We start from the raw sequence: 25,930 nt of genomic DNA, 5'->3' as shown, positions 1-25,930 counted from the left end.
GAGGCATGGTCATGGGACAGCAGGAGAACAAGCTTCTCCTCCTTTGTCCTGCCCCGTTTCAGGTAAAGAGATTATTCCTTGGGTAATGTCCAGTCAATGTCAACCAGACAAAGGTGAAAGCAGTGAAGACAGATGGAATTTGTATTGGAAGAATAACTGCTGCCCAGCCTCTTTTTTTTTTTTTTTTTTTTGCTTTTTGGAGGGCATTTGGAGTGACTTGCCCAAGGTCACAGGGCTAGTTTTTGTGTTAAGTGTCTGAGGCCGGATTTGAACTCAGGTCCTCCTGACTCCAGGGCCTGTGCTCTATTCACTGCACCACCTAGCCACCCCCTGCTGCCCAGCCTCTTACTATGGTTACTTTTACTGGGTTTTCTCCCCAATTTTGCATCTACTCTAGTTTGATTCTGAGATGGAAGAGGATGAATGGGTGGGTGGGTGTCTGTGGATTAAGGGAAGGAAGGGTTAGAGAAAAAAAATTTTAAAACCAGGGCACATTATCTTTCTGACTTTTGTTCTCCTGACTGCCATGATAGCAGCACATGTAATTATAACCCTTGCTGTGCATGCACCAGCCACATTCTACACGCCTCCTGCTTGGCTTCATCGAGTTACCTGGAAACACCCATATGCAAGGCTCCCACGGCCCTCGTCACAACCCCCACCCCCACCCCCATCCCCATGCAGGCTCCAAGCTGTCGACTCACACCCTCATCCTCTTAAGAGAACTCCATTAAAGGGCTGTGGAGGCTTTCTTGGGCTCCTTTCTCTCTGTTGGGTACAGCCCAGCTAGTTCTTCCTCTTTTTCCTTCCTTCCCTTTCCTTATTTCTCTCTCTTTCCCTTTCCTTCCCTCTATTCCTTTCCTTCCTTCCTTCTTTCCTTCCTTCCTTCTTTCCTTCCTTTTTTCCTTCCTTCCTTCCTTCCTTCCTTCCTTCCTTCCTTCCTTCCTTCCTTCCTTCCTTCCTTTCCTCCATCTCTCCCTTCTTTCCTTTCTCTTCTCCTTCACTCTCTTTCTCTGTTCCTTTTATTCCTTCTTTCCTTCTCTCCTTTTTCCTTCCCTCCCTCTTACCATTCCTTTTATTCCTTCTTTTCTTCCCTCCTCTCCCTTTCTTCCTTCCTCCTTCCTTCCATCTCTTCCCATATTCCTTCTGCCCTCCCTCTTTCCTTTCTCCTTTCTTCTTCTGTCCTGCCCCCTTCCTTCTTTCTTTCTTTCCTTCCAACCTCCCTCCCTCCCTTCTTTCCTTGTATAGTATAATAAAAAGAATGTTATATTTGGAATAAGAAAGACCTGACTTCTAATTCAATCTCAGATACTGTGGGATCCTAGAAAAGTCTTCATCTATAAAACGGGCAGTATAAATAATATTACCTACCTCACAGGCCATTATAAGGATCCCATTAGATAATCTATTTAGAGAATATTGCAAACCTTAAAATGCAGTTATACCAATGTAACCTATTACTTACTCCTTTCCTTTTCATCTCTTTTCCTTCTCCTCTCTACCTCTCCCCCTCCAACTAGAGCCCTTTACCCAAACACCAGCAGGGGTCTTGGGCAGGCACCAGACACTCTTCTTGCAGACCTGACTGCTAGAATTTCTTGGCAGGGTCGACTCCTGCAATTTTTAAAACCTGGCCCTCTTTTTTTCTCAAGCTTGACCATCCTACCGAGTAGTCTCTTGACCTTTCCATATGGCAACTGAGCCATTCCCAGTTTCAGATCTGAAAGGGACAAACTCATCATCTCTGCTACCAGTCCTTTACCTGCTGCAAAGGTGATCACAGATAAGGAGACTTCATTATACATCCTTCCTCTCCCACTATTGCCTCTGGACAAACTGTCACTTTAAAAGACATCATATGTGGGGCGGCTAGGTGGCATAGTGAATAGAGAACCAGCCCTGGAGTCAGGAGGACCTGAGTTAAAATCTGGCCTCAGACATTTACTAACAGTGTGACCTTGGGCAAGTCACTTAACCCCAGTTGCCCTGCCTTCCCCCCTCCATAAAAAAGGCAAAAATATCCTATGTTTCTAGTACTTGTTCTCCTTGCAAGATTGGATCCTGGGCAAGCACCCTAAGTGTTGACTTGCCACTTTGGGACCTCAATCACCAAAAGCAAGACTGATAAATGACAGGAAAAACTGGGACTTTTGGGAGAAGGAGGTTGTCCCTTGCTTCAGCTTGCACCACTTCTTTATTCAATGGGTGAACTCTCTGTCCCAAGATGACTGGATGCTAAAAAGCTAACAACCAAACGTGGAAAACATCCTGTGCCTTCTTTACCAAGTCTGCTGGACCTTTTCCACACTCTCTTCTTCTTCCTCATTCATCTCTCCCCCGTCAAACCCAATTCATTCTGTCTTTCATTTTGTTGGCTAGTTTTCTGACATCTCAGGAATTTTAGGCATTTTATCCTGAGCTGAACTGGGATGCGTGGTGTCTGGAAATGTGTGTGCATGTGTATTTTTGTTTTGTTTTGGTGCGAGAAGAGCAAGTCTCTACAACAGCTTAGTAATCTAGACTGAGATCATCTTTGATTGTCAAGAACTTAGACTTTGTGAAAAGTAGAACATTTTACCTTGTTGTGAAACAAACACAAAACTGGAAAATCTCCCCAAAGAGTGCAATTCCCCTTTTTATTTACAAAGTCATAAAAGACTGATGCACTCCACGATGCAGCGAGAGAAAAAACCATTTTCTCCAGAGGAATTTGTTAAATCCGTGGATTTGAATAGTTCCTTCATTTTTTTCCTTTAGAGAATGACACAGATTTGCACCAGATCATTTAGGAATCTGGGTCTCTTGCTGGACTTGGTCAGACAAGGACAGAGGGCAAGGTGGTGATGTAAAAACCTATCCCTCTTTCCTGTTGGACAGATGCTCCCATTTGATCCCCTGACCTTGGTAATTCTCCAGCCTACACCTCTACTAAAAAGACTAATGAGCTGCTTTTTGGGCAAAATCTGAATTTTCTAAGCAGCTTCCTATTAATGTTCATTTGCTGGTGACCATAGAAAGAGAAGAAAGGAAAATCAGGTCAGAGTGTTTGGTTGCGTGTCTCCCTAACTCCATTAAAACTGTCTGTCAGATGACTGACCAAGCCTATAATCCACAATAAGAACACGTTTACATTCAGTTGCACATTTTGCAAAGGGGAAGTAGTTGATGTTTCAAGATGTAGGCAAGTCCTTTGGAAACTCCCCAAATCTCCTCAACTTTTTAAAACAGATCCCTTTATGGCAACAATAAAGCCACCAAGATATCCTGCACTGAGGACACAGCAGTGCAATCCCATAGATAAGCAGATGAGGACCAGCCTTAGGCACTGCCTATAGGATTTTGGTACAATTTTTTTAGAAGTCCATTTCTAAAATATACTTTACATGAGAATGATAGGCTTTGCACCACTTTTACATGTTAAAAATGGTCTGTGCTCATAAATATGTAGCCACTCATTGGTACTGTGGAAGAAGAACAGACAAGGGCACAATTATTTCAGCTCTCTTTGGTTCCCCCCACCATGAAAGCAAACTACATTCAGATGCCTCAAGGGGCTGTGGATGTGATGCTGGCTTCCTGAAAAGCCCAAGCTCAGGCAGGTCATAGGAGCACAGGATCCTAGACTTAGCTCTCGAAGGGACCTTCGGGGCCATCTAGTCCAACACTTCATCTGAAGAGGAGGAAACTGAGGCCCCAAGAGGAAAGTGATTTCCCAAATTCAGAGGTATTAAACTGCAGCTAGGTTTGGAAACAACAAACTCTAACTCCCAAGAGAGCTCCTCATCCCCTGGACCACAGACAGATGAAAGGATATACCAGAAAGAAGAATGAGCTACAACTCAGGAGACCTGGGCTCTTGCTCTGGTTCTGCCACCAATTAGGCAAGACCTCTCTAAGCCTCAGTTTCCTCATCTGTAAAATAAGAAAAGGTTGGACTAGATGGCTAATAAGCTTCCTCCGTGTGTGTTTGGGTTTTTTTTTGTTTGTTTTTAACAGAATCATCCACATGATTAACTTGAACAGAAGACATGATCCTGACTGGAAGTCTTACAGCTGCCTCCAACACGATCAGTCAGCTGTACGACACCAAGCTTCTTGGTCATAAATATCTTAGCCAAATGTTTCAACTTGGTGCCTGACCTTCTAGAAAATGAAAGAGATTATACTGACACAAGGGGCAAATCATGGCCCAGAAGAAACAACACTGGCTTGAGAGTCAAAGGAGCTTGGGTTCAAATCCAACCTCGACGTTCATGACCTTGCTTAAGGAATTTAATTTCCCTGGTTTCTTCTTCTGTTAAATGGAGGGGTTGGAGTCGATAGATGATCTCTGAGGTCCCTTAAGAGCTTATATTATGGAATGAACCTCTCATCGAGGGGTGAGGGCAGTGACCGTGGTCCTGGTGGTAGTGGTGGTGGTAATCGTAGTTGTTCTTGTAGTGATGGTCTTGGTGTTGGTACTAGTAGTAGTAGCTGTCATAGTAGTAATTATTGTTTGTGATTTCCTGCTCAGGACCACGGGGGGAGCTCTCTGACTGGATTATAGCAATGAGGTCTGCTGTCTTCCTGGGGCAAATACCCAACACAAAACAAAGAGCCTTCCAAGGCACCCATTTCAAAATGGATGACAGCTCCCCACTTCTGATGATCTGTGCTGGCACATAAATAGAACATGAAAGTGTTTCCAGTGATTAAAGTCTTATGCAAGAGGCTGAAGAACAAAGAGGCACAAGGTGCATTTTTCCCCGCTGTTGACCATTTAAGGCAACAGGTGCCAAAAAGAAAAAAAATGATTTTGAAAGTGAACAAGACGACAGTGTTTTGAGAATGGTATTGGGACTTTGGGAAGATAGATTTAGAAGAGACATGACAGAATCCTGGCCAGAGATAGAGTATCCCTAGCCAAGGATGGTAATAAGTATATTTTCTAGGTATCTTGAAAATCAAATGAAGAGAACATTACAGTTAACAGGATGAGGGAGAACTCTGCCCATGCACATCTTCCAAGCTAGATGTCATAGAGACCAGTTACAATGAAAGAAGAATAGCTATTGAAAGCCTGAGTTTCCAGAGATAAGGACGTGATGGACCCACTGTCCTCCGCCATCATCTGACCTTGTCTAGAGTATTGTGCCGACTTCTGGATATTAAAGAAGGATCTTAACAAACTAGAGAGTGTCCAGAAGAGGCAACAGCATTAGTGAAGGGCCTTGAGTCATTGCCATATGAGGACTGACCGAAGGAAGCAGGACTGTTGAGCTTGAGGCAGAGAAGAGATGGGGGGGGGGCATGATAGTTGTCTTCACATGTTTGAAGGGCAGTCATGTGGAGAAGGCATTTAAGCTTGTTCTTTTTGGCCCCAGAGATCAGAAACATGATTAGTGGGTGGAAATCAAAGACAGGTAAGTCCTTTATCCTTAATGATTAAAAAAAGTCTTTGCTAACAATTAGAGTTATCCAAACATGGAATTGGGGTAGCTAAGTGGTGCCACAGAACATAGAGCACAGGGTCAGGAATCAAGAAAACTCCTCTAGGGGCAGCTAGGTGGTGAGTAAAGTGCCGGCCCCGGAGTCAGAAGGACCAGAGTTCTGTTCAGCCTCAGACACTTAACACCCACACACACACACAAAACTAGCTGTGTAACCTTGGGCAAGTTACTTAACCCCAATTGCCCTCCAAAAGGCAAAAAAAAAAAAAAGAGGACTCCTCTTTGTGAGTTTAAACCTGGGCTCAGACACTTACAATTGAGTGACCCTAGACAAGTCACTTAACCCTGTTTGCCTCAGTTTCCTCATCTGTAAAATGAGATGGAGAAAGAAATGGCAGACCACTCCAGTATCTGCCAAGAAAACCCCAAATGGGGTCAAGATGAGTCAGACACGACTGAAAAATGACTAAAGAAAAACAACAAAAATGGAATGTGCTTCCTTGAGAGGTCATTGAAAATCTCCCAACTCAGCCTATATGAACATTTGCTACATCTGTTATGGGGGTGGGGGGAATTGTTCAAGTATGGAGTGGATTAATTGGCTACTAAGGTCCCTTCCAAGGCTCCAGGTCCGTGTTTCTACAAGGTTAGATGGGGAAGGCAGTAAGAATCCTCCCAACTCTGGGCCTTATCTCCATTCAACCCTAACACTAGCCCACCCCCACCCCTTCCTTCATCCCAACTATCTTTTTTTGCCTGCTCTGTCTAGAATACTGAGTGAGACCTGCAAGTCCCTTAAGGGCAGGATCTGTCTTTTTGTATCTGGCAGAGAGCCTAGTAAACAGGAAGTATTCAGTAAATGCTTGTTGGATGAGTGAATGAAGAAACAATAAAAATGTTGAAAAAATAAGGACTGGATTTGGCTTTGGAAGCTAAATTTCCTTACTATCTTTATGGCCTTGGATAAATCGCTTCATATGTGTAAGCCTTGGTCTTTTAAGCTGTAAAATGGGGATGCTAATTCATTCATCTCACAGGACTGTCCAGTCAAAACAACATGAGGGTCTCAAACTCTGCTTCTCTGAGTTGAAGCCCAGCATTCTGCACAACACATCAGGCCTCCAACCCTGGAGGAGTCCCTGCCTGATCTCCCCACCCTCTGGTCCAGCCACTGAGGGCCCCAGGCAAGGACCCTGCCTCAACCGGCTCAGAAGCAGGGGCACAGCAGTGAGAAATCAGATGAACAGATTGTCCCATCTCAACAAGAGGTGAAATCACAAGATACACTGACTATGTTTATAGGATTCAAGGGTCTAGAGTTTCTCTTTGCTTTTCCAGTGGGGGTTAAAGGAGGTGAGAGGGAGAGAGAAAAAAAGAAAAATAGGTCTAACCCCCACACCTGTCATTTTCTTATGGCTTACTAGACAAAGATGGTTCCCTTGGGGGAACCTCATTTTCAGTATGAAAACCAGCTCCTTTGGCATCCAAGGTCGTCTTGGGCAAAGTATTCATTAACCTTTCTATGCTGTACATATTTCAACTCACAAAGATCAACTGATTTTTACAGCCCACCCCAACAGATGTTCTATGAGTGCTTAGAGATCCTCACACTAAAAATAAATCCATACTATCAATACAAAATACCTTCAGAAAGAAATAGCAAAAATCTCTACATTTCACGAAATTACTTCACCAGTCTCTGCCTACTTTATGATAAACATAGCAGAGACAGAGCTGTGCCGTGCTTCTTGCTGTAATTAGATCCTGAAAGCATGTGTGGCTTTTCAATAAATGAGCTTTACCATCTCTAATTGAAGGGTTGTTGCCAGCAAATATCTGAGATAATAGAATTTTAAAGCTGGAAGGAGCTTAGGAGATAAACTAATACAACGGCCTCCATTTACAGAAAAGGAAACCGAGGCCGAGTGACTGAGTGCCTGTGGTCGGGGGCTGAGTGTAAAACCCAAACCTCCTCATTCTTGCCTCATTGATTTTTAAATGCAATTTATTGCTTTTTCAGATTAAAAAAAATCAGAGAGACATATTTGCATTTTCTGCTTTCACCTTCTTCCATCATACAAATGTTGGCTGCACTAGGAACAATGACTCCACCTCTAATTTTTCAGGGTAACTAGAAACAGCAAAGGAGAAAACAATTTTAGAAAAGGTATTGGATGATGGGCCTGTGGGGATCGCCTGGTTTAGGCCTCTCATTTCTCAAATGAGAAAACAGAGACCCAGAGAGGCAAACTCATTTGTTTAAGGTCACACAGCTAGTTAGCAGCAGAGCCAGGATTCAATGCCAGGCCTCTGGGTCCCCCACCCAACTGTGCTTTCTTCTTTATCATTAGATCCTCAGCTCGCCTGGGCAAGGAAGGCATGCAAGCTGATTCATCTTCAAAATTGGAACATTTGTAACAGCTTTGAAAATGAAGAGATCATTTTATTTTTATATAAAAATGTTTTATCTCCTCATTCATAAAATTAGATTTCTATTCTAATACCCCCTTATTCATACAATAAAAAAAGAAATAAATTCCATGCATCACTGTTGTATTTTTTTAGACAGGAAAACCTAGTGGCTAGCTTGGATGGAGACAGCAGAGGGATATTAAACAGAAGAATATGCACAAGGCATTATTTTCTTCTGAGTGAAAATGTTTGGAAAAGCCTAAAATATGCAGCTAATATATCCTGTTCACCTGAAATCTGCTTGGACACCATACCTTAAATAGATATTGTCCCACAAGTGAATTCGGCTGATTCTATGGCACACAGGGGCACTGGGATTGATCAATTGAACCAATAGACAGCAATGACTAAACTTCTATTCTATGCCAGGCAGCATGAAAAGGCAAAACTGGAAACAGTCCCTGTCCTCAAGGAGCTTATACTTCCAAGGGGAAATAACATATACATATATGAGTATGAACAACCAATATAGATATGAGGTTTGGTGAGGAGATCTCTAATAGCTGGTGGAAGGGGGCATTTGAGTGGAATTTTGAAGGAAACTAAAGATTCTATAGCAATTAGGGGCACCATATGGCACAGAGCATTGGGCTTGGAATCAGGAAGACTCATCTTCCTAAGTTCAAATCCATTCTTAGACACTTACTAGCTGTGTGACCCTGGGCAAGTCACTTAACCCTGTTTGCCTTATCTTTCTCATATGTAAAATGAGCTGGAGAAGTAAATGGTCAAACACTCCAGTATCTTTGCCAAGAAAACTCCCTAAAATGGGGTCACAAAGAGTCAGACATGATGGAAACAACTGAGCTACAAAAATTCGATGAAGAGTCAAGGAGGAAGCATTGTAGTCATGGGGGAAAGCCAGGGCAAATGAGAAGATCCAGGAGACAAGAGTATTGTGTAGGAAGAGCCATGAGAAGGCCAGTTGGGTGGGGATGCCCTCTCATCCTTGGATGAGAACCGAGGCTCCATGAAACTCACCTTGGATTCCCCAGCATCCTCTATCCTGATGATGTTAACAACAATAACTTATACTTGTTTTTGATACTTAGAGCCCTAGAAGGGGCCTTGGAGGTCATCTAGGCCAAATTCTCATTTTACAGAAGAAGAAATGAAGTCAGGGAGGTTATGCGATTAACTCCACTGTCTGCCACACAGGTGGTAAGCTTCAGAGAAGGAACTGGAACCCAGATCTGACTCCAATCCGCCTGACCTCACTGTTTCTCTGTAAATGAGACCTGTTTTTTATCGATGAAAGGGGGAAAAAAGGAAGTGATATGGTCTGTAAATTGTTTCATTTGAAGGAAAAAATAAGTGGGTTGCTTTATCTTTAAGCACCAAAAAGTATCAGAATAGATTAGGTATTCTTCAAAACAAAAGACAAGCTGCTCATTTCAAAGGCTATTGTCTAATCAGAATGAAAAGAAAATCTCTTACAAGAAGAATTTTAAAAAATCTAGACCCAGTTTTGATGTCAAACATTTCTCTTAAATATGGCTCATGCTTCCTTTAGGCATGAAAACAGTAGCTAATAAAACTTAAGAGAAATATACAATAATATTACTAGGTTGCTCAGAGGACCCCTCTAACACCTATTATCGATGCAACTGGAGGTGAGTCACTTAACCTTCCTCAGGCTCAGGTTCCAGTTTCCTTCCAAACCTACTCTAAAATCAGTTTCTTGCCCTCTCCCCTAAAACAGCAAAGTCTTCCCAAAACAGAACCCTAAAAATGTGCAGAGTGACTAACCATCCAAATATATCTCTATAGATTGAATGAGAGATCCACAGTGATCATTCATCAATAGAGTTGATTCAAGAATAATTATTATAATTTATTAGAATTAGGGCTCCCTTTTAGGCTTGTTTTCATTTATATGGCTGTCGATGTGTATGTCATGTAGTGTTCCTTTTTGACTCTTCTCATCTCTCTTTGATAATTCATAAAGATTATTTCTGTTTCTCTAAATTTTTTTGAGATGGGAATTTTCCCTCTATCTTTTCCCTGCCTGGGGGGCATGGCTAGGAGCAGGATCATTGAGTCAAAGAATATGAACAGTTTAGAGACTCCTTTCCCATAATTCCAATAATTTCTGGGATAACTCAAAAAATCCACAGCTCCACCAACAATGTATTAGTGTGCCTTCCTTTGCACAGTCCCTGCAACAAGTGTTTTTAACTGACAGGGAATAAAGAGGCTACAGCTTAGATTTTTTAATCCCTTAAAAAAATGTGCTAAAAAGAGAGATTGGGCTAATTACCAAACTCCTGACTCCAGCATGGTTCATACATCATATTCTGATTATATCTCATTTTACAAAAGAATTTATTTAGGCAGAGAACTAAAAGGTGCTAGAAAAATAGTCACACCATTAAAAAATCATTTTTGTTGTTTTCTCTAGCTGCGTATTAATTGCTGGCTGAAATACTTTTCTGAGGCCCTATGAGCTGCAAATGAATCCATGGGCTATTAATCTGCTTTCCATGGGACTGGAGGGAAAGCTCATTAGGTGGGCTGATGTGATTACGTGGATTACATAAACACCTTCCCAGGACCTGAGTAAATTATGAATAACAACACATCATTGATGTTCTTTTAAACATTCAAAGAGGCAAGTCAAAGAAAACTGAGGAAGAATCTGGGAAATGGATAAACAGAAAGAAAGAAGTCATACTAAATTGAGGGTGGGGGTTAGGAGAAGAAAGGGCAAGATCTGCTGATTAGAGGGAGTTAAAGCCCTCCTCAGAGGCTTTAACCAGTAGAAGCACCATGCAGATGGTGGAGTTCTTTGGTGATAAGGCATAATTTTATTATATGGTAGTATGGGGCCATGCATAACCACGTACAGTGACAAGGGTGGACCTTTGGGTCCTACAAGGGTGAGTTACCATATTGCCCTGGGGAGGCCCTTGGGGACAGTCATCTCAGCATGTTTTCACAGCCTTGGGAGCCCCAAGGAAGCCCTGCCTGCTGATTTTACTGTTCCTTTCCCTGAAATAGCATCGAATCCATCAGGGGGAGGGAAGTGCTTTGGAGTCCGATTCCCCAAGCCTGCACAATTTCAGATTTCAGCAGGCTCAAAGGGCACTGGCTCCTGGGCCAAGTTTCCATTCGGTTTAGATTTGCCCAGGCTCTTTGTCCCAATGTTTGTAGGACAGAAATAGGGAATCCTTCACTGGCTACATTTTGTACTTGGTCCTTTTCCTGTCTCATTAAATCCCCTGGGCCAAGAGATAGACTTGATTAGGATGGTAATTTTTTTCCCCTTTCTCTTTAGAGAAGACACATTAGGGTCAGAGTTCAGGGAACAGTCTGAAATGCCAATGAAATTCCCTATTTGGGTTAAGATGTAAACATTTCATTATTCTAACTTCCATGTAAATTCAGTCTATCACCATTTGGGGCATCTCCCCTCCCCTTCTTGCTGACGGATGCTCCTGGAGCTTAGATGAGATTTGAGGCAGCAACTCCATGGACGGCCATCCGGCCTTCCTTGGGCCCACCAGTTAGGACTCCTGGGTCTTTCTATCTGCCCCACAGCTAAGCTTCCTCTTATGGGTTACCTCCCCCAATCAGAGCGGGAGCTTGCTAAGAACAATTGCCTTCATTTTGCTACAGGTAACTTTAGTCCTGATTACAGGGCTTGGCATCATAAAAGTACAGGGAAAGTGCTTTCCCATTCATTCATTAACTCATTCAAAACTCAGAGGAAAGGCTCTGTCATCCCAGAAAAGGATTCTATATTCCATTTGGAGAAGTAGATTTAGAGATGGAAGAAGCCATTGAGTTCAAGCCCCTAATTTTACATAGGTGGAAATCAAGGCACTGAGGTTAAAAGGCCTTCCCCAGGAATACACAGGTACCGAGTGGCAGAAGTGAGATTAGAATAATCGAATTACTGCACAGTGGCAATTCAGCAGGGGAAAGGTAAGTCTTACATTTCTTAACTCAGATATGGGAAATTTTGATTTTACTAAGAGCTTTTAAAACCAAAATTGTGAAACAAAACACAGGAAATAAAGAATGTATCAGCCAAACCAATGAAAATGAAGAGAATGGGGGCAATCTTTAAGGAAAGAAGACGTTTTCTAAGCCAGGATACTGTTGTTAAGGCTTCTTCTGTTAATACTGACTCAGTCCATATGATTATCTTTCACCCTCCATTTTCTAGCCTAAGAATAATAAAAAAAAATTATCAGAGGAAAAAGTATCAAGAAAAGTTCCTTCCTGTAGCAATCACTGTTTTGTGGCTGTATAGGGAGAGCCATCTCAATAGGGTCTTAGAAGAGCCTGTGCCAGAAAGGAGCCTGGGAGGGGCTTCCTCAGGAGACACATCATCCCAGTAAGGTTCTGGAGAGGCCAGGTTCATTCATGGCCCCGTCTGGGAAGCCGTGGGAACTCCTGGAGAATTTCAGCTTCCTCTTTTCACCTAGAAACTCGCTTCCAAACAAAGACATTTCTGCCCAATCTTCTGGAGGTTCTCACATCTCCGCTGTGCTAACGATCCATGCTGGGGATTCAGTGTGAACTCAATGACTATAAATTAACTTGAAAGTGGAATAAGAGAGCAAGCAGGGAGTGAAAATCAAATATTTCCAGTCTGAACGTTAGATGGCTTCCTTCCTCTTCACTTTTAGAAATCAAGGTTCCAGCAAAAACAAAATGCTGTTTTTTTTCTACTTGAATTACTCCGGGTACCCCACTTGTCTAAGCCTGCTCTAGCATATACAACTTGTATAAAAACTAGAGTTACAACAAACATCCCCTCTCACGGCCCCTTAGAGTTTAGCAAGGTGCTCTACACACACACACACACACACACCTAATCATTATAATAACTTTGTACCCATTTTTCAGATGAGAAAACTGAGGTTAAATGACTTGTGTATTTTCACAAAGGCTCTCCAAGTTGGTCTCTATGACTCTCTAAGGTAGCTAGGTGGCAGTGAATAGAGTTCTGGGCTCAGGGAGAAGTGAGTTCAAATTTGACTTTAAAACAACTTACTAGTTGTGTGATCTTGGGCCAGTCCCTTACCTCTGTCTGACTCAGTTTCCTCAACTGAAAATGGGTATAATAATTGCGCTTACCTCCCAGGGTTGCTGTGGGGATTAAACAAGATAATGGTTATAAATTGCTTTGCAAAACTTAAAACATGTTATAAATATTATCTGTGATAACAATGTCAAGCACCCTCCCTACCATGCCAAGTTACTTTTCCATACAGTCAGTACTTGCTGGGACCGTCTAAATTTTAAGAAAAGGAAGTATATTTTTTGCAAAGGATGTCTTTGAAAGACCTTGTAACTATGTGTGGGGCTGATATGTCACGTATGTCACCACTGGACAAAGACTGGCAATACCCTCAGCTTCCCTGGAAACTAGGAAAAGAGCCTTCAGTCTCACTCTTCTGCCCATTCCACCAGCTCAGATATTTACAGGATAGTGGAAAATTGAGGCATGGATGGTCTAAGCCAAATAGAGTTTGTCTGTTTGTATTTTCCTTTCCCCAACCACCTTTCAATTTATTTTGGCTTCACCACCCTGAATCAAAAAGAATCATAGAATTATTAAAAATGAAATGTTCTTTGATGACTGAGACCATCATCTATATTTAGAGAAATTAATAGTGAAATGTGTCAGTAAATGAAGGTCAAAGAGATGAAGAGCCTTGTCTGTTACCCAGATGAGTGAAAGAGTTGGATGGAAAACTCAAGTCTCATGACTCATTAGGGCAGAGAGGCTTGCATGGCATGACTTTTAAAGTCTAGACAAATCTATTATTTAGCTAAAATGAACCACTGGCCAGAGAATTTAGCCACCCTGTATATACAAGAAAGTCAATTTTCTTTTTGTTCATCACTAGAGAAAATGCCTGTTGTCTGGAGTCCGGATAGGTCTTCGTTTAGATGGTGATCTAAAACTCTTTTCTTTCAAACATTTTCCCTGTTGGCCTGTAAACCCAACACCACTGATTCCAAGGGGAGATTTGATAGCAGTCTTCAAGTATGTGACAGTCACATGAGACACTCACCCTGCTTGACCCCAAAGGTTAGAACTATGGCTAGAGGTTGACAAGAAACTAATTTGGGGTTGATGTCAGGAAACACTGCCTGACTATTAGGCAGGATGAGCTGCCTCAGGAAGTAGTAGGTTGCCCCTTTCTAGAGATCTCCAAACAAAGATTGGATGACTACTTCTCAGGTTTGCTGTAACGAATCACTTCTATGGGTTGGATTAGATGGCCATTGAGGTCCCTTCTAACACAGATTCTGTGACTCCTTTAGAGTAAGTCTTTCCTTCCCTAGGAGATCTCCATGAAAAGGTAAAACTCTCTCAAAGGCTGGGGGCTAAGCCTTTATTAATCATAAACACCCAACTTAATCTGTCTCTGAAGTCAGAGGACCTGAGTTCAAATCTTAACTCTACCTTTGTCAACTTGGCCAAATCACTTGACCTCTTCCTGGGTGTCACTTATAAAATTAAAAGGCTAGTCTAGATGACCTCTGAGGTCCCTTGCAGTTCCAGATCTAAGACCCTATGACTTAGTTGTTCTACAGTTAGAGAGGCAATTGAGGGCAATGCCCTGAAGGAGCAGGGCACAGAAGATAGTAAGTGAAGATGACTAGATCAAAGTTCCCTATGGGAAAGGCAAGTCTGATATCAAGAGATACAAAACATCAAGGAGAAACAAGGGACTCTGGGACCCTCGGGACTGAGGGTGCCAAGGGAGCAGGGAAGGGAAGCAGGACTTAGCCTCCTCATTTCAATTCAATAAACATTTATTAAGAGCGAAGCAAAAAACTCTCAAAAACTATCCTAGCCCTCAAAGCGATTACTTATTATTGGGTGACACAATGAATACAGAGATAAATAATTACACTTTAATTGGAGGGGGGAGAGAATGCCAACAAAAGAAGGGATCAGAAGACCAACCTGAGTTCGACTAAGTCTGGAGAGCCTACAATGTCCTCACCTCTGCCCAGTTCCCCAGGAAAAAGGCCAAAGACCCTCTCTTCCACCCCAGCTCAGTTTTCCCCATGGAGTACAGTTGCCTGATACCAAGGTCTGCACCTGTTCTAACTATCTATGTCTTGGCGTCTCCAATGCAAATGAGCCAGCTGTTTTTTCAAACCCTACGCTTAGGTAGCTGGGAAAGGTGGGCATTTGTTTTTAAAACTAGGCATCCAAGTTATAATTATACTGTTAGGACTTAAGTGGGTGGGCCAAGGAGATGTGTAACCTAGTGTTACAAACACCTTGGACTCCTCTTTCTTCATTTCTCTACAAAAGGATGTTGAAATAGCTACAGAGATCAGGGGAGTGGCTGTTTGCAGAACATGGCATGTGTGACCTCCCCCTCCCCCCACCCTCTGCCCCAGCACCAGCATCTAAAGGGATGAGTCTTTCTCATGGAACAAGAGAAAGAGAACTCAAGAAATTTTCTTTCTTTTCTTTTTTTCTCCTTCCTTCCTTCCTTCCTTCCTTCCTTCCTTCCTTCCTTCCTTCCTTCCTTCCTTCCTTCCTTCCTTCCTTCCTTCCTTCCTTCCTTCCTCTTTCTTTCTTCCTTTCTGATAATATGCTGACTGTCTCTGCTACCAAGGTCTGGCTAAGGGTAGAAATGTGTTAAGTAAAGCTAAAGGAATGTTAATACTTCCTTTGCTATCCAGAGTTAATGGACTTCAAGTCCCAGAGTGGCCCTGACATCACTGGATCAGACAACTGGTGCCCAAACAAAATTTTTTTTCTGCCTCGGTGACCAAGGCAGGAAAATATTAATGTCTGATAAATGGGAAAGTGAAGGAGATGGTGAAAAAAAATCTCTCTCTTTCTCTCCATCTTAATTAGTGGAAGCTGTTTATACACACACACACACACACACATACACACCCATATACATAAATAAATAATATATATGCCTGCATATGTATATATATATATGTGTGTGTGTATGTGTAGGTATATATACCTACACACATATATATGTTTCACACATATACACACACCTATATACATATATAAATGTATCTCCCCAATTTCTTCTACAAACAGGATTTAGACATGGAAGAGACTCTCCTCATTTTACAGATGAGGAAACTGAAATCCACTGGGCTGGCTGACTTGTCTCACAGATTGTGCTTTATAAATCCTCAATGATTGGTTGATAGTATATTTTTATATACATTATTTCATTTAAATCTCACAAAAACTTTTTGGATTTTTTTTCATTCTTTGTACGTGCATACCCCATGTCTGGAAGAGCACCTGGCATATGGAAAGGGCTTAATAATATCACTTCATAGTTATTAATAATAATATAATTAAGATTAAATAATATTTAATAAAATTAAATTTAATAATAAAAATAATGCCAGTAGGAGCTAGCATTTATAGCTAGCACTTTAAGGTTTGCAAAGCATTTTAGAGAAGTTACTTCATTTGATACTCACAGTAACCCTGGGAGGTAGATACTATTATTATCCTCATTACATAGATGAAGAAAATGAGTCTTAGATAGGGTGAATGACCTGTCCAGGAAGACACAGCTTATGAGTATTTGAAGCAGGATTCAAACTCTGATCTTCCTACCTCCAAGTCTAACATTCTGTTTATTGGGTCACACCCAGAGACTAAATGATCTGTCCAGGGTCACACAGCCAGTATCAGAGGTTCTAATCCTTTAAAATCCTTCTTCCTCTCTAAATTTAGTATCCTCTTTGCTCTGCCAGGCCATATTCGTCTTCGTCCCAAAACAGCAAGGTTTCAAGCCTGACTTTGCCCTGTGATCCAGTGGGACGCTTTGGGCTTTGTGTGCAGTGGGCTGGGTGGTTGTCACTGTTGTTTTTAAAGAAATGCTTGTGTCTCTTTAGAGTAGGACTAAATGGTCCCTTGGTGGCACAGTAACAGTCTGTGATGTCACATGGGAACAGATAAAGAAATAAACCAAAATTAGGAGGCCATTCCGTGTTCTCATGGTGATTTTTATGTGCTTTCCCGAGGACACGGACATTCTACAAAACGCATCTGCTTGTGACTGTGCCAATAAAAGCAAGCGGCGGAACGGATGACCACACCGGTATAATCTGCGTGCCCACAGAAACAATTGTAATGGAGGTTAAGTGTATTTAATCTGAAGGTTTTGTTGGAATGTTAGTTTAACACAAAGGAGGAAATGGGATGAGGGAAAGGGAAATAAAAACCCTCTTATGACAGGAGAGAAGTGTCCATGTAAGGCCCATTCATTCAATCCAATCGACCTTTGGGGACATTAACAGTTTAAAGTGTAAATTTGAATTTAGAGACTTTATGAAAAGCTGTTTTTAAGCTAGATATGCCCCAAATGAGAATGTGTCAATGAGTACTTGGGGACTCTTAAATCCAGAGATTATTCACTGACCATATACTACAAATACAGTTGTGAAAGTGTCAGAGGAGGGAAGGAATATTGCAAAAAAAAAAAAAAACAAACCCAAAAAGAAAACCCTTAACAACTTCCTCAAACAAAATTGAAGACATATTTCTCCTATCACTCAACATGGATGTTTGCTCAAGTGCCAACAAATGCAGAGGGTCTCAATTTGTGAATGGTTTCCAAGCTCTGTGATGCAACATGGCCCTATACTAGTCATGGCCAAAGAGTGATCCGAGGGGAAATTGGACCCCAGAGCAAGGGGTCATCATTGAACTGGCCCCTACTAGCTCTAACTGGTTTCGGCACTCAGAAAAACCTTTATTAGATCCTTACACCATTGTTGATAAGGGGTCACCATGCCTCCATTTGATAACCACCAGAGATGGGAAGCTCATTACCTGACAACATCATCCATCCCAATTTTTGGACAGTTTAATTATTCACAGAACCACAGAATTTTATCGTTGGAAGGGACCATACAAGCTATCAAGGGCAACCCACAGCTGAAAAGAAATCCCCCCTAGAATGCAAGGATCCAGCTTCTGGCTGAAGAAGTCTAGTGGTGGGGAACCTCATTACCCATCCCAATTTAAGCTGCTCTCATTGGAGGCAGTTTTAACTGACATCAAGAAGAAATTCGCCTCACAAATTCCAGTCACTGCTCTGGATTCTCTCTGGAGGCTCCTGGTAAATTTCCTCTTTTAGTGCATTTCCCCTTCATTCTTCTATCTCCCAGACTTGCCCCCTCGTTTCTGCTCCTCTTCCAAAATGAGCAACCAAAATCCCAGATATATTCTCAGAGTGTGGCAGCTACCTGACCTTGTAGATACAGACCTTAGGCTTGGGATCAGGAATCAATCAATCATCAGGAATTTATTAAAATACCTACTGTGTGCTAGCTGCCAGGGATACATATATAGAGAGTGAAACAATGTCTACTTACAAGCCGCTTACTTAAAATGGTGGAAACAAGTATACAAAAATACACACAGCAACAATAGCAAGTTAATAAATACCTCTGTATCAGGGACTCTTAACTTTTTTGGGGTCATGGGCCCCTTTGGTGATTGGGGGAAGCTTATGGATCCCTTCATTCCTTTTTAAATGCAGAGAATAAATAAAATATTATAGGCTTACAAAGGAAATCAGTTATATGATGAAATGTTATAAAAAGATTTTAAAACAAGATCATCAAGTCCAGGTTAAGAAAATCTCATGTGTGTGTGTATATACACACATATGTATGCCCCCATATGTTTCTGTGTATGCATATATAAACGCATGTAAGTATACATGTCCAATAGTTAAATACAAGATACTCTGCAGTTGGTGATGATATCAGGAAAGGTTTCACAAAGAGCATGGTATTTGAGCCAGAGATACTTTGAAGCAAAGGTAGGGTGTGGGTCCATTCCCCCCACAAAAGACCAAAAATGTGAAATCCTGGCTCCTATCTTTACTGGGCAAGCCCTTAGCCTTCAGCTCCCCTTCAGTAAAATCAGTAAACAATGCCACCTATATCACAGGTTTGTTCTAAGACTCAAATAAGATATTACAGGTTAATCACTTGCAAACTCTGAGTGCTATAAAAATGCTAGCTTATCACCATCATCATCACTCCCTAGTGGCTGAAGGATGGGCAAGGTAAGGCATACCCCTCTCTCCATTTGTCTACACTGGACCCTGTTGTCTGGCCTTCACATGTCTCTCTCATTCATATTTCCTACTGATGGTTCATGCCATGCTGAACGACATTTGGCCCCAATTATCTCACGCAGATTCAATGGAAGCCTGAATGCCATCTGGGTGAGGGGCGGGAAGGAGAATAGCAGAACCAGAATCACTGCTGTCAAAATAGAGGATTATGAATTAACACTGGTGAATATTATCATTCCAGAAAGTGACCAAGAAAGTACCAAGAAATCAAGTTTGTGATCCACTTGGGTATGGAGAAGAATTTGTAAAATGGCTAGAACGAAGCATTGCTGAATTCTCCTAAAGTCCCACAATGCCTTGGCTCTTGTTGGCTGATGTCCAACAGGGGCTCCAAGGGGGACACTGGAATGAGGCCCCCTCCTTCTTCCCAAATGATCCGTCCTCAGTCAGCTTCAATGTGCTTGTCGGAATGTCTGGGTCTCAACTCCAACAGCCTGTCTGAATAACTCCAACATCCAACTATTCCCAACCAGCAACAACCTCTGAAATATATATCTTCCCACCAGAGCTATCTCCTATCTGCAACTGCCCATGCTACTTCCCTTTCCCGTCATTTGTTTCTCTACTGCAAATCGTAGAATGCCCAGACTGGTCTTTTCTGTGTTCTTGGATTCTCCCACACTCGCCTCTTTCTCTGGCAAATTTGCCTCCTTCCTTGACTCTTTATTTTAAGCTGTTATCAATACTTTTAAAAAAGCATTACTTTCATTTCGTAATAGCCACCCCCAACTCTCTCCTCTGTAGTAAAGATTCAGTAGTTATTCCTTGTCTTTTTAGAGAAAGTCAGTACTTAACTTGGACTCCTCTGTCTTCTTCCTAATTTCTTAATAAATCTTTGGAATTCCCCAGGATACTGCTAAAAAAAAATTACCACCTTAATTCAGAGAACAATGAGGATAATGGGAGGTCTTGTCCATCAGACAATCAACCAATGAAAAAGCATTCCTTTGTTCATTCATTCATTCATTCATCTGGTGGTTTGCTTGTTTGTTTGAAATATATTTTATTGATATTTTTTGTTTTACATCTACTAGACTTCCCCCTGTATCCCTCCCTTTCCCTTACAGAGTCATCCTTAATAACAAAGAAATTTTTTTAAGGAAAAGAAAAAAAATTAAAGAAAAATAAATTCAACATGTTGTCAAAAAGTGTTAAGGGGTTTATGATGTGCCAGGCACTGAAGATACAAAGAAAAAAATGCAACAGGCCTTGCCTTCAAGGAGCTTACATCCTATTATGCCTTAGGGAGACTGGATGAATGGAGGATGTTGAGTATAGACTCAGGGGTCTTCTACTGCTTGAAATGTAGTCATATGGAAGAAGAACAAGACTTGGCCTGTTTGGCCCCAGAGGGCAGAATGAAGAGAAATGATGAGTAAAGAAATAAAATTTAGAGTTTAGGTCAGAACAAGCTCTCCCACTATTAACACTGTCCAGAAAGCCCAGACAGATTACTCAAGAGCTGGTACCTTCCTCTCCCTTCAGCTCCTCAAGCATGGGCTGGATGTCTGCTCGCTGGGCACGCTATAGTGAAGATTCCTCTTGTAATATCATCTGGACTAGAGAGCCACTGAGGTCTCTCCCAAGTTTGGAAATCTGTGACTCTGAGAATCCCTTGCCCTCGTGACCTCCTGCTGTACCCACCTAGCCGAGCCCCACTCCTGAGTATAACTTGCCATCTGCTTTCTCTGTTCTGTTCTCAAACTCAAGATTGCTGCCAAAGAAAGCCATGTCCCTGGGCCAAAATACTCCACTCCGAATCCATGGGCCTTCCTGCTGCTCAGCAGTCCTTTAATTCATTTCTTATCAGCTCCCCACCACATTCTCCATTGCATCTGTTCCAAACTGTGTCCATTGTCCTGAAATGTTCAACTGGACCCCTGCTCTGTTTATGTTACTTTCTTGAGAACAAGGATGGGAATTCCTTCAACTTCTCGCCTCCATATCCACAAACCTCTCTAGATCTTTACCGATCTCTTCCCCTCTTCAGTTTCAGTTCAAGAGGAAGGTCTCCTTACCAAAGCCAACCCTCCCCCTGCATCCAGGATCCCATCCCTCCTTCTCCAGCATCTTGATCCAATAGCTATCCATTCTTTCTTCTCAGTGCAATCTCTCCACTGTCTCCTTCCCCTCTGCCTGCAAATATGCGTAAATCATCTTCTAGTCTAAGAAACCATTCCATTAGCCCTATCCACCCAAGCTACTGCCCCATCTTTCCTCTGTCTCAATGCCAAACTTCTACAAAAGATTAGCTTACATTTATTAGCCCTATTACCTCCCCCCTCCCAATTCACTGTCACATCTCACCCTCTTATAATCTGGCTTCCAATATATCCCTTATAGCTGTTCCTCTGTCATAAACATAATCCTTGTTTTCCTCCGACCCCTCTATATTTATACCTTCTCTGTATCCTTTTCTGCTTCTTCCTAACTGTGAACTCCCCCAAGGGTCACTGCCTGGACCCTCTTCTCTTTTCTCTGTGTACCCCACTGATGACAATCTCGTCTAGTCATACAGATTCAACTGATACCTCCATGTAGATGACTTTTTTTTTTTGCTTTTTGGAGGGGGTTAAGTAACTTGCCCAAGATCACATGGGTAAGTGTTAAGTATCTGAGGCTGGATTTGAACTCAGGTCCTCCTGACTCCAGGGCTGGTGCTCTATTCACTGCACCACCTAGCCATCCCATGTAGATGACTTTCTAATCCACATTTCTAGCCTTGATCTTTCCCTGGAGTTTCACACCTTTATTTCCAATGCCATACTGGACATTCCCATTTGTATTTTCTACTGGACATCAACATGTCCAGCAGACAGGAACTCAACATCTCCTCCACCTTCTCTATACTGCCCGATTTCTGTTGACAGTACCATCATTCTCGCAGCCACACATTTTTATAACCTTGGATTCAAACATGGAACCTTACTTTACCTCCACATCTCTCCTCCCAGTGGAGTCCATGGAGTTTAACAAAGGTGGACAGGTAACTCTCCACAGGAAGGGAATTTGGGCTCTTCTAGAAGCCAAGGTTCAGTCACTCAAGTCTGGCTTGAAACTCACATGTGCCCATGAGGTCCTTGAGCACAACTAACAAAAGCCATTCTCTTTGTTTATCTCTGCTCATTGTCTATTATTTAGCACTGAATCTTTACAGCATAAAATTTAGATGTTTTCTCCTGCTCACTCAGCCTTGTGTCTTGCTATGAAATAGTTATGATCCTTCTAGAATTCTCCATCTCTCCCTAATTCCCATGTTCCTGGTCCCATCAGCAACAACCCTTTCCCTAGGAGGGACTAGATGGAACAGTGAAATGCCCAAATTCTTACCAAGAATTGTCAGCTCATTTTTGAGTCTGGAAGGAATATCAGAGCAGGATATGGGACACCTGTGTTCTCATCCTCCATCTTCCACCAAGGAACAGGCCTCTTCTTGTTTCTGGACCTGGGTTTCTTCATCCATAGAATGATGGAGCTGCCCTGAATGATCTTTAAGCGCTATTTCATCTCCAACAATTCTGTGATGGGATGAGTCTCCAATCCCACCTCAGTCAGTATGGCACCATGGAATGGAGTTGAATTGAGAGATGGAGGCCTAGGATATCAAATTATGGCTCTGACCAACCAAAGCATTTGCTGTCCTTCTACATAATCCTGTCTATCACCTGTCCGCACACCTTTGTGCTGGCTGTCTCCTATGCCTGGAATGCTTTCCCTCCTTCAACTATGTGACCTTGGATAAACTGCTTTTAAAACTCTCTGAACCTCAGTTTCCCTATCAGTAAAAATGAAGGGGTTGAAATGCTTATGAAAAGAGCACTAAATCAGGGGACTGGGGCTCAAATTCTGTCTCTGACATTTGTTTTATGTGTAGTTTTGGGAAAGTCGCCTAGGCTCCTTCTGCCCCAGCTTCCTCACCTAAAACATGAAGGCGTTTGAGTGGATACCCTCCAAGCTTCCTCCCGACTCTAGATCCATATTCCTACAATCTTATAAATATCTGCTGTAGATCTTATTCTACTGCTCATTTGTGGATTTTTCTAGTCATTCCATTTGTCCTTTTCTATGCTTTTATTGTGTTCAATCAGTCTCTAAATTACAATCCTCCAATGGCTCTCTCTCCTTCCCCTTCATATCCGTTCAGGAAAACAGGTTGGTTTAGCACATTGCCATTTTCTCACTATTGTGTCTATTTTTTTTTCAATCGAATGAAGGCGATAAGCTCAATGAAGACAGGGAACAACCTTACTGGGTGTGGGGAAACATTTCTAAATGCTGCCAACAAACCAGCCATTTTCAGAGAAGGAGGATATGGTTTGGAGGAAAAGAAGCAGGATGTGGGCCCCCAGCCCACACAAAATAAATATAAGATTCCAGTTTGGTTCCCATCTGGAATACTCATTAAAACCATGCAGCCTGGGACTGAAATCCATATGCAAATACTCAGAAGCTACAAGAAGGCTGTCTACACAGACAGAGCATAATGATGGCTTTGGCAATTATCCTCTAAGTTTGGTTAGGTGTTGATGAACAATCTAGTTAATCCACGGTAAAACCTTCCCACCTCCTTGGAGCATGTTTTGGGTTAAAATAATGATTATTCATTTTTATTCAATGTCTATGATATGCTAATGGTATCATGTTAAATTATTGTTTGAACTCTAGACTTGGCTTTGTTTATTCAGACCTACTGGGGTCTACCTTCCTCTTTGCTCTCCCCTAACCTCCCATTGGTCTTAGATCCCATCTGATGATTCCAGTAGTCAGCAGGTACCATAGGAAGCCATTCTCTCTGAACTTTTCCACTATTGTAGTGAATTTGAGTTCTTTGCCAAAGAAAAGGGGATGAGATGGGGGTTTGGACTATGAGTGTCCAGCTGTGAGGGCAAAAGAGCCTTATTTTGGAACTGCCAGAACTGGCAGAGCCTTTAGTAACCCAGGGTCACAACTACACCACACTGGGGCATCAGAGCAGGTAGGGCTTCAGAGGAGAGGCAGATGGGACCAAGCTTTGGACAACGGCAACAGAGTTGGACATTGGAGAATTATCCCTGGACTCAACTGTGGCTAAGAGAGATCTCTCCTTCAAAAAAGATCTCTCCCCTGCCAGGGGAGCTGCCCCCTGATCACTCAATCCAGCCAGAAGTAGAAGTTTAGGAGGCAGAAGTCCAACCTACTGTCTTTGTATGGCCTTCCTCCTTCTGGACCAGCCACGTTAGACTGTAGATCCCCTTCTTTTCTGTAGATGATCAGCCAATGGCTCCCTCCCACCCTTCATCAGAAGCCCCCTCACCCTTTCTTTGGACCTCTCCTAAGACCCTTCCTGTTCCTTGAATGCAACACCACATTCCCCATATCCACCTTTGCATTAGTGTTCCTGTCCCTGGGCTCCAGGTCACCTAGCTTTAGAAATCTCTAAGTACCACCTATCCCAACAGAGGGAAGACAAAGAAGTACAATGTAGGTCAATGGCCCACTAATCACTTCAAGAGTTAGAGCACTCACCAGTGGAGAAAGAAATGACCATAGAGAGAGCCCAGTGAGAACGAGAGGCCTTGGCCATTGAACTGCTACACCTATTATAACTTCAGACTGTGCCTTCCCTGTCCTAGAATCCAGCTGGAAGTCAAGATGGTAATGTCCGTCAGATATGGATTCTTACAGTTGGTTCTAGGATCCAGACCTTTTCTGATGGGGTTGTGGCTAGAAACAACAGATACCCATTCAGATACGTATTTGTATCTCTAGCCTGGGGACTTTCAACCTGGGGTTAAATAAAATGTTCAGGCTATATTATAAAAATCAAGTCTCTATTTTTACTATGCCTTTACTAAATCTAATTAAAGTGCATATTGAAAATTACAGCTTCGAGTAAACGTAATAAATGAAGGCCCCTGAGGGGAAGGTCAAATAAGTCAGGACAGCAGCCCGATGGGGGCTGAGCCAATAGCTGTACTTATGGACTAGACAATATAAGATAGGGGAATGGCAAATAAAATCTGGGAAAATAATAGTTTAGAGGACTGATAGATGAGTGACACCCATATGCTCATGGCCTTGACAGTTGAGAGAGGATGAGACACTGGTCATAGTGGTTGCTCCTTGGTACAGAAGAGGTTAAAAGACTTGCCTGAATTGACACAATGAGTCAGAGGCAGATCTGGGACTAGATTCTGCCTTTCTTCCTTCCCAACTTCATCTCACACTAAAAGTAATTATTCTCATCAGAAAAATTCCAACAATTGCTGTACCTTAATGTCACCTCTGTTGACACCTAACTCTAGGTGGCACCTCATTACCCTCGTGTTGGAATATTTCATGCCAGCAGCTCTACGGGGGCATGTATCGAGAAGCGCAGCAGAGCACAGCCACAGATAAGCTAAACAAGGGAGAAAAATGCTCCTGGTGACTTGACTTACATTCTTTGGACATCCCCACTTCAAAGCACTTCTGGAGGCGGCAGTACTGGCAACGGTTCCTGGTGACTTTGTTAATCACACAGTTCTTATCTCGGTGGCAAGTGTAAATCATGTTCTTCTGAATACTTCTGCGGAAAAAGCCCTGCAATCACAAGCAGAGAGAGAGAGAGAAGAGAATTAAGCCAATGGGGTGGTATCCAGGCAGCGAACCCAACATCTCACCAGCCCCCTGATTGTTCTCCTACGGTAAGGAAATAGAGCAACGCAAACTGAGGTTCCATTACATTGAGTAGATTGACAAGGGTTCCCTCAAACCAAAATCTCTTCATCATAGGCTTCCCTGGTCTGCCAGGACATTTTCACAAGTGCGTTCCACCTTCAACAAGGCAAATGGAGGAAAATCTGAATTTCCCAAAGAGAAAAATTGGGGAGGAGTAAGGATGGGTGTATGATTGTTTCCTGTTTTCTAAAAGGATTCACTGAG

General features: G+C 42.3%; 1 protein-coding gene across 10 annotated transcripts in view; it reads right to left on the bottom strand.

The window, feature by feature from the left end:
- RARB (retinoic acid receptor beta) overlaps window positions 1-25,930 on the bottom strand; it is an 802,273-nt gene that overhangs the window by 66,287 nt on the left and 710,056 nt on the right. For all 10 annotated transcript variants that reach the window (XM_069088506.1, XM_069088508.1, XM_069088509.1 and 7 more), the window contains one exon: window positions 25,447-25,588. In XM_069088506.1, the coding sequence (XP_068944607.1) occupies window positions 25,447-25,588 (142 nt within the window). The remainder of the gene's footprint in view (window positions 1-25,446; window positions 25,589-25,930) is intronic.

The sequence above is a fragment of the Petaurus breviceps genome, unplaced genomic scaffold (genome assembly GCF_028583685.1).
Source record: "Petaurus breviceps papuanus isolate PSGF00001 unplaced genomic scaffold, PetGlider_PUasm1.0 185, whole genome shotgun sequence".
Classification (NCBI taxonomy): Eukaryota; Metazoa; Chordata; class Mammalia; order Diprotodontia; family Petauridae; genus Petaurus; species Petaurus breviceps.
This window is presented reverse-complemented; position numbering and strand designations above follow the sequence as displayed.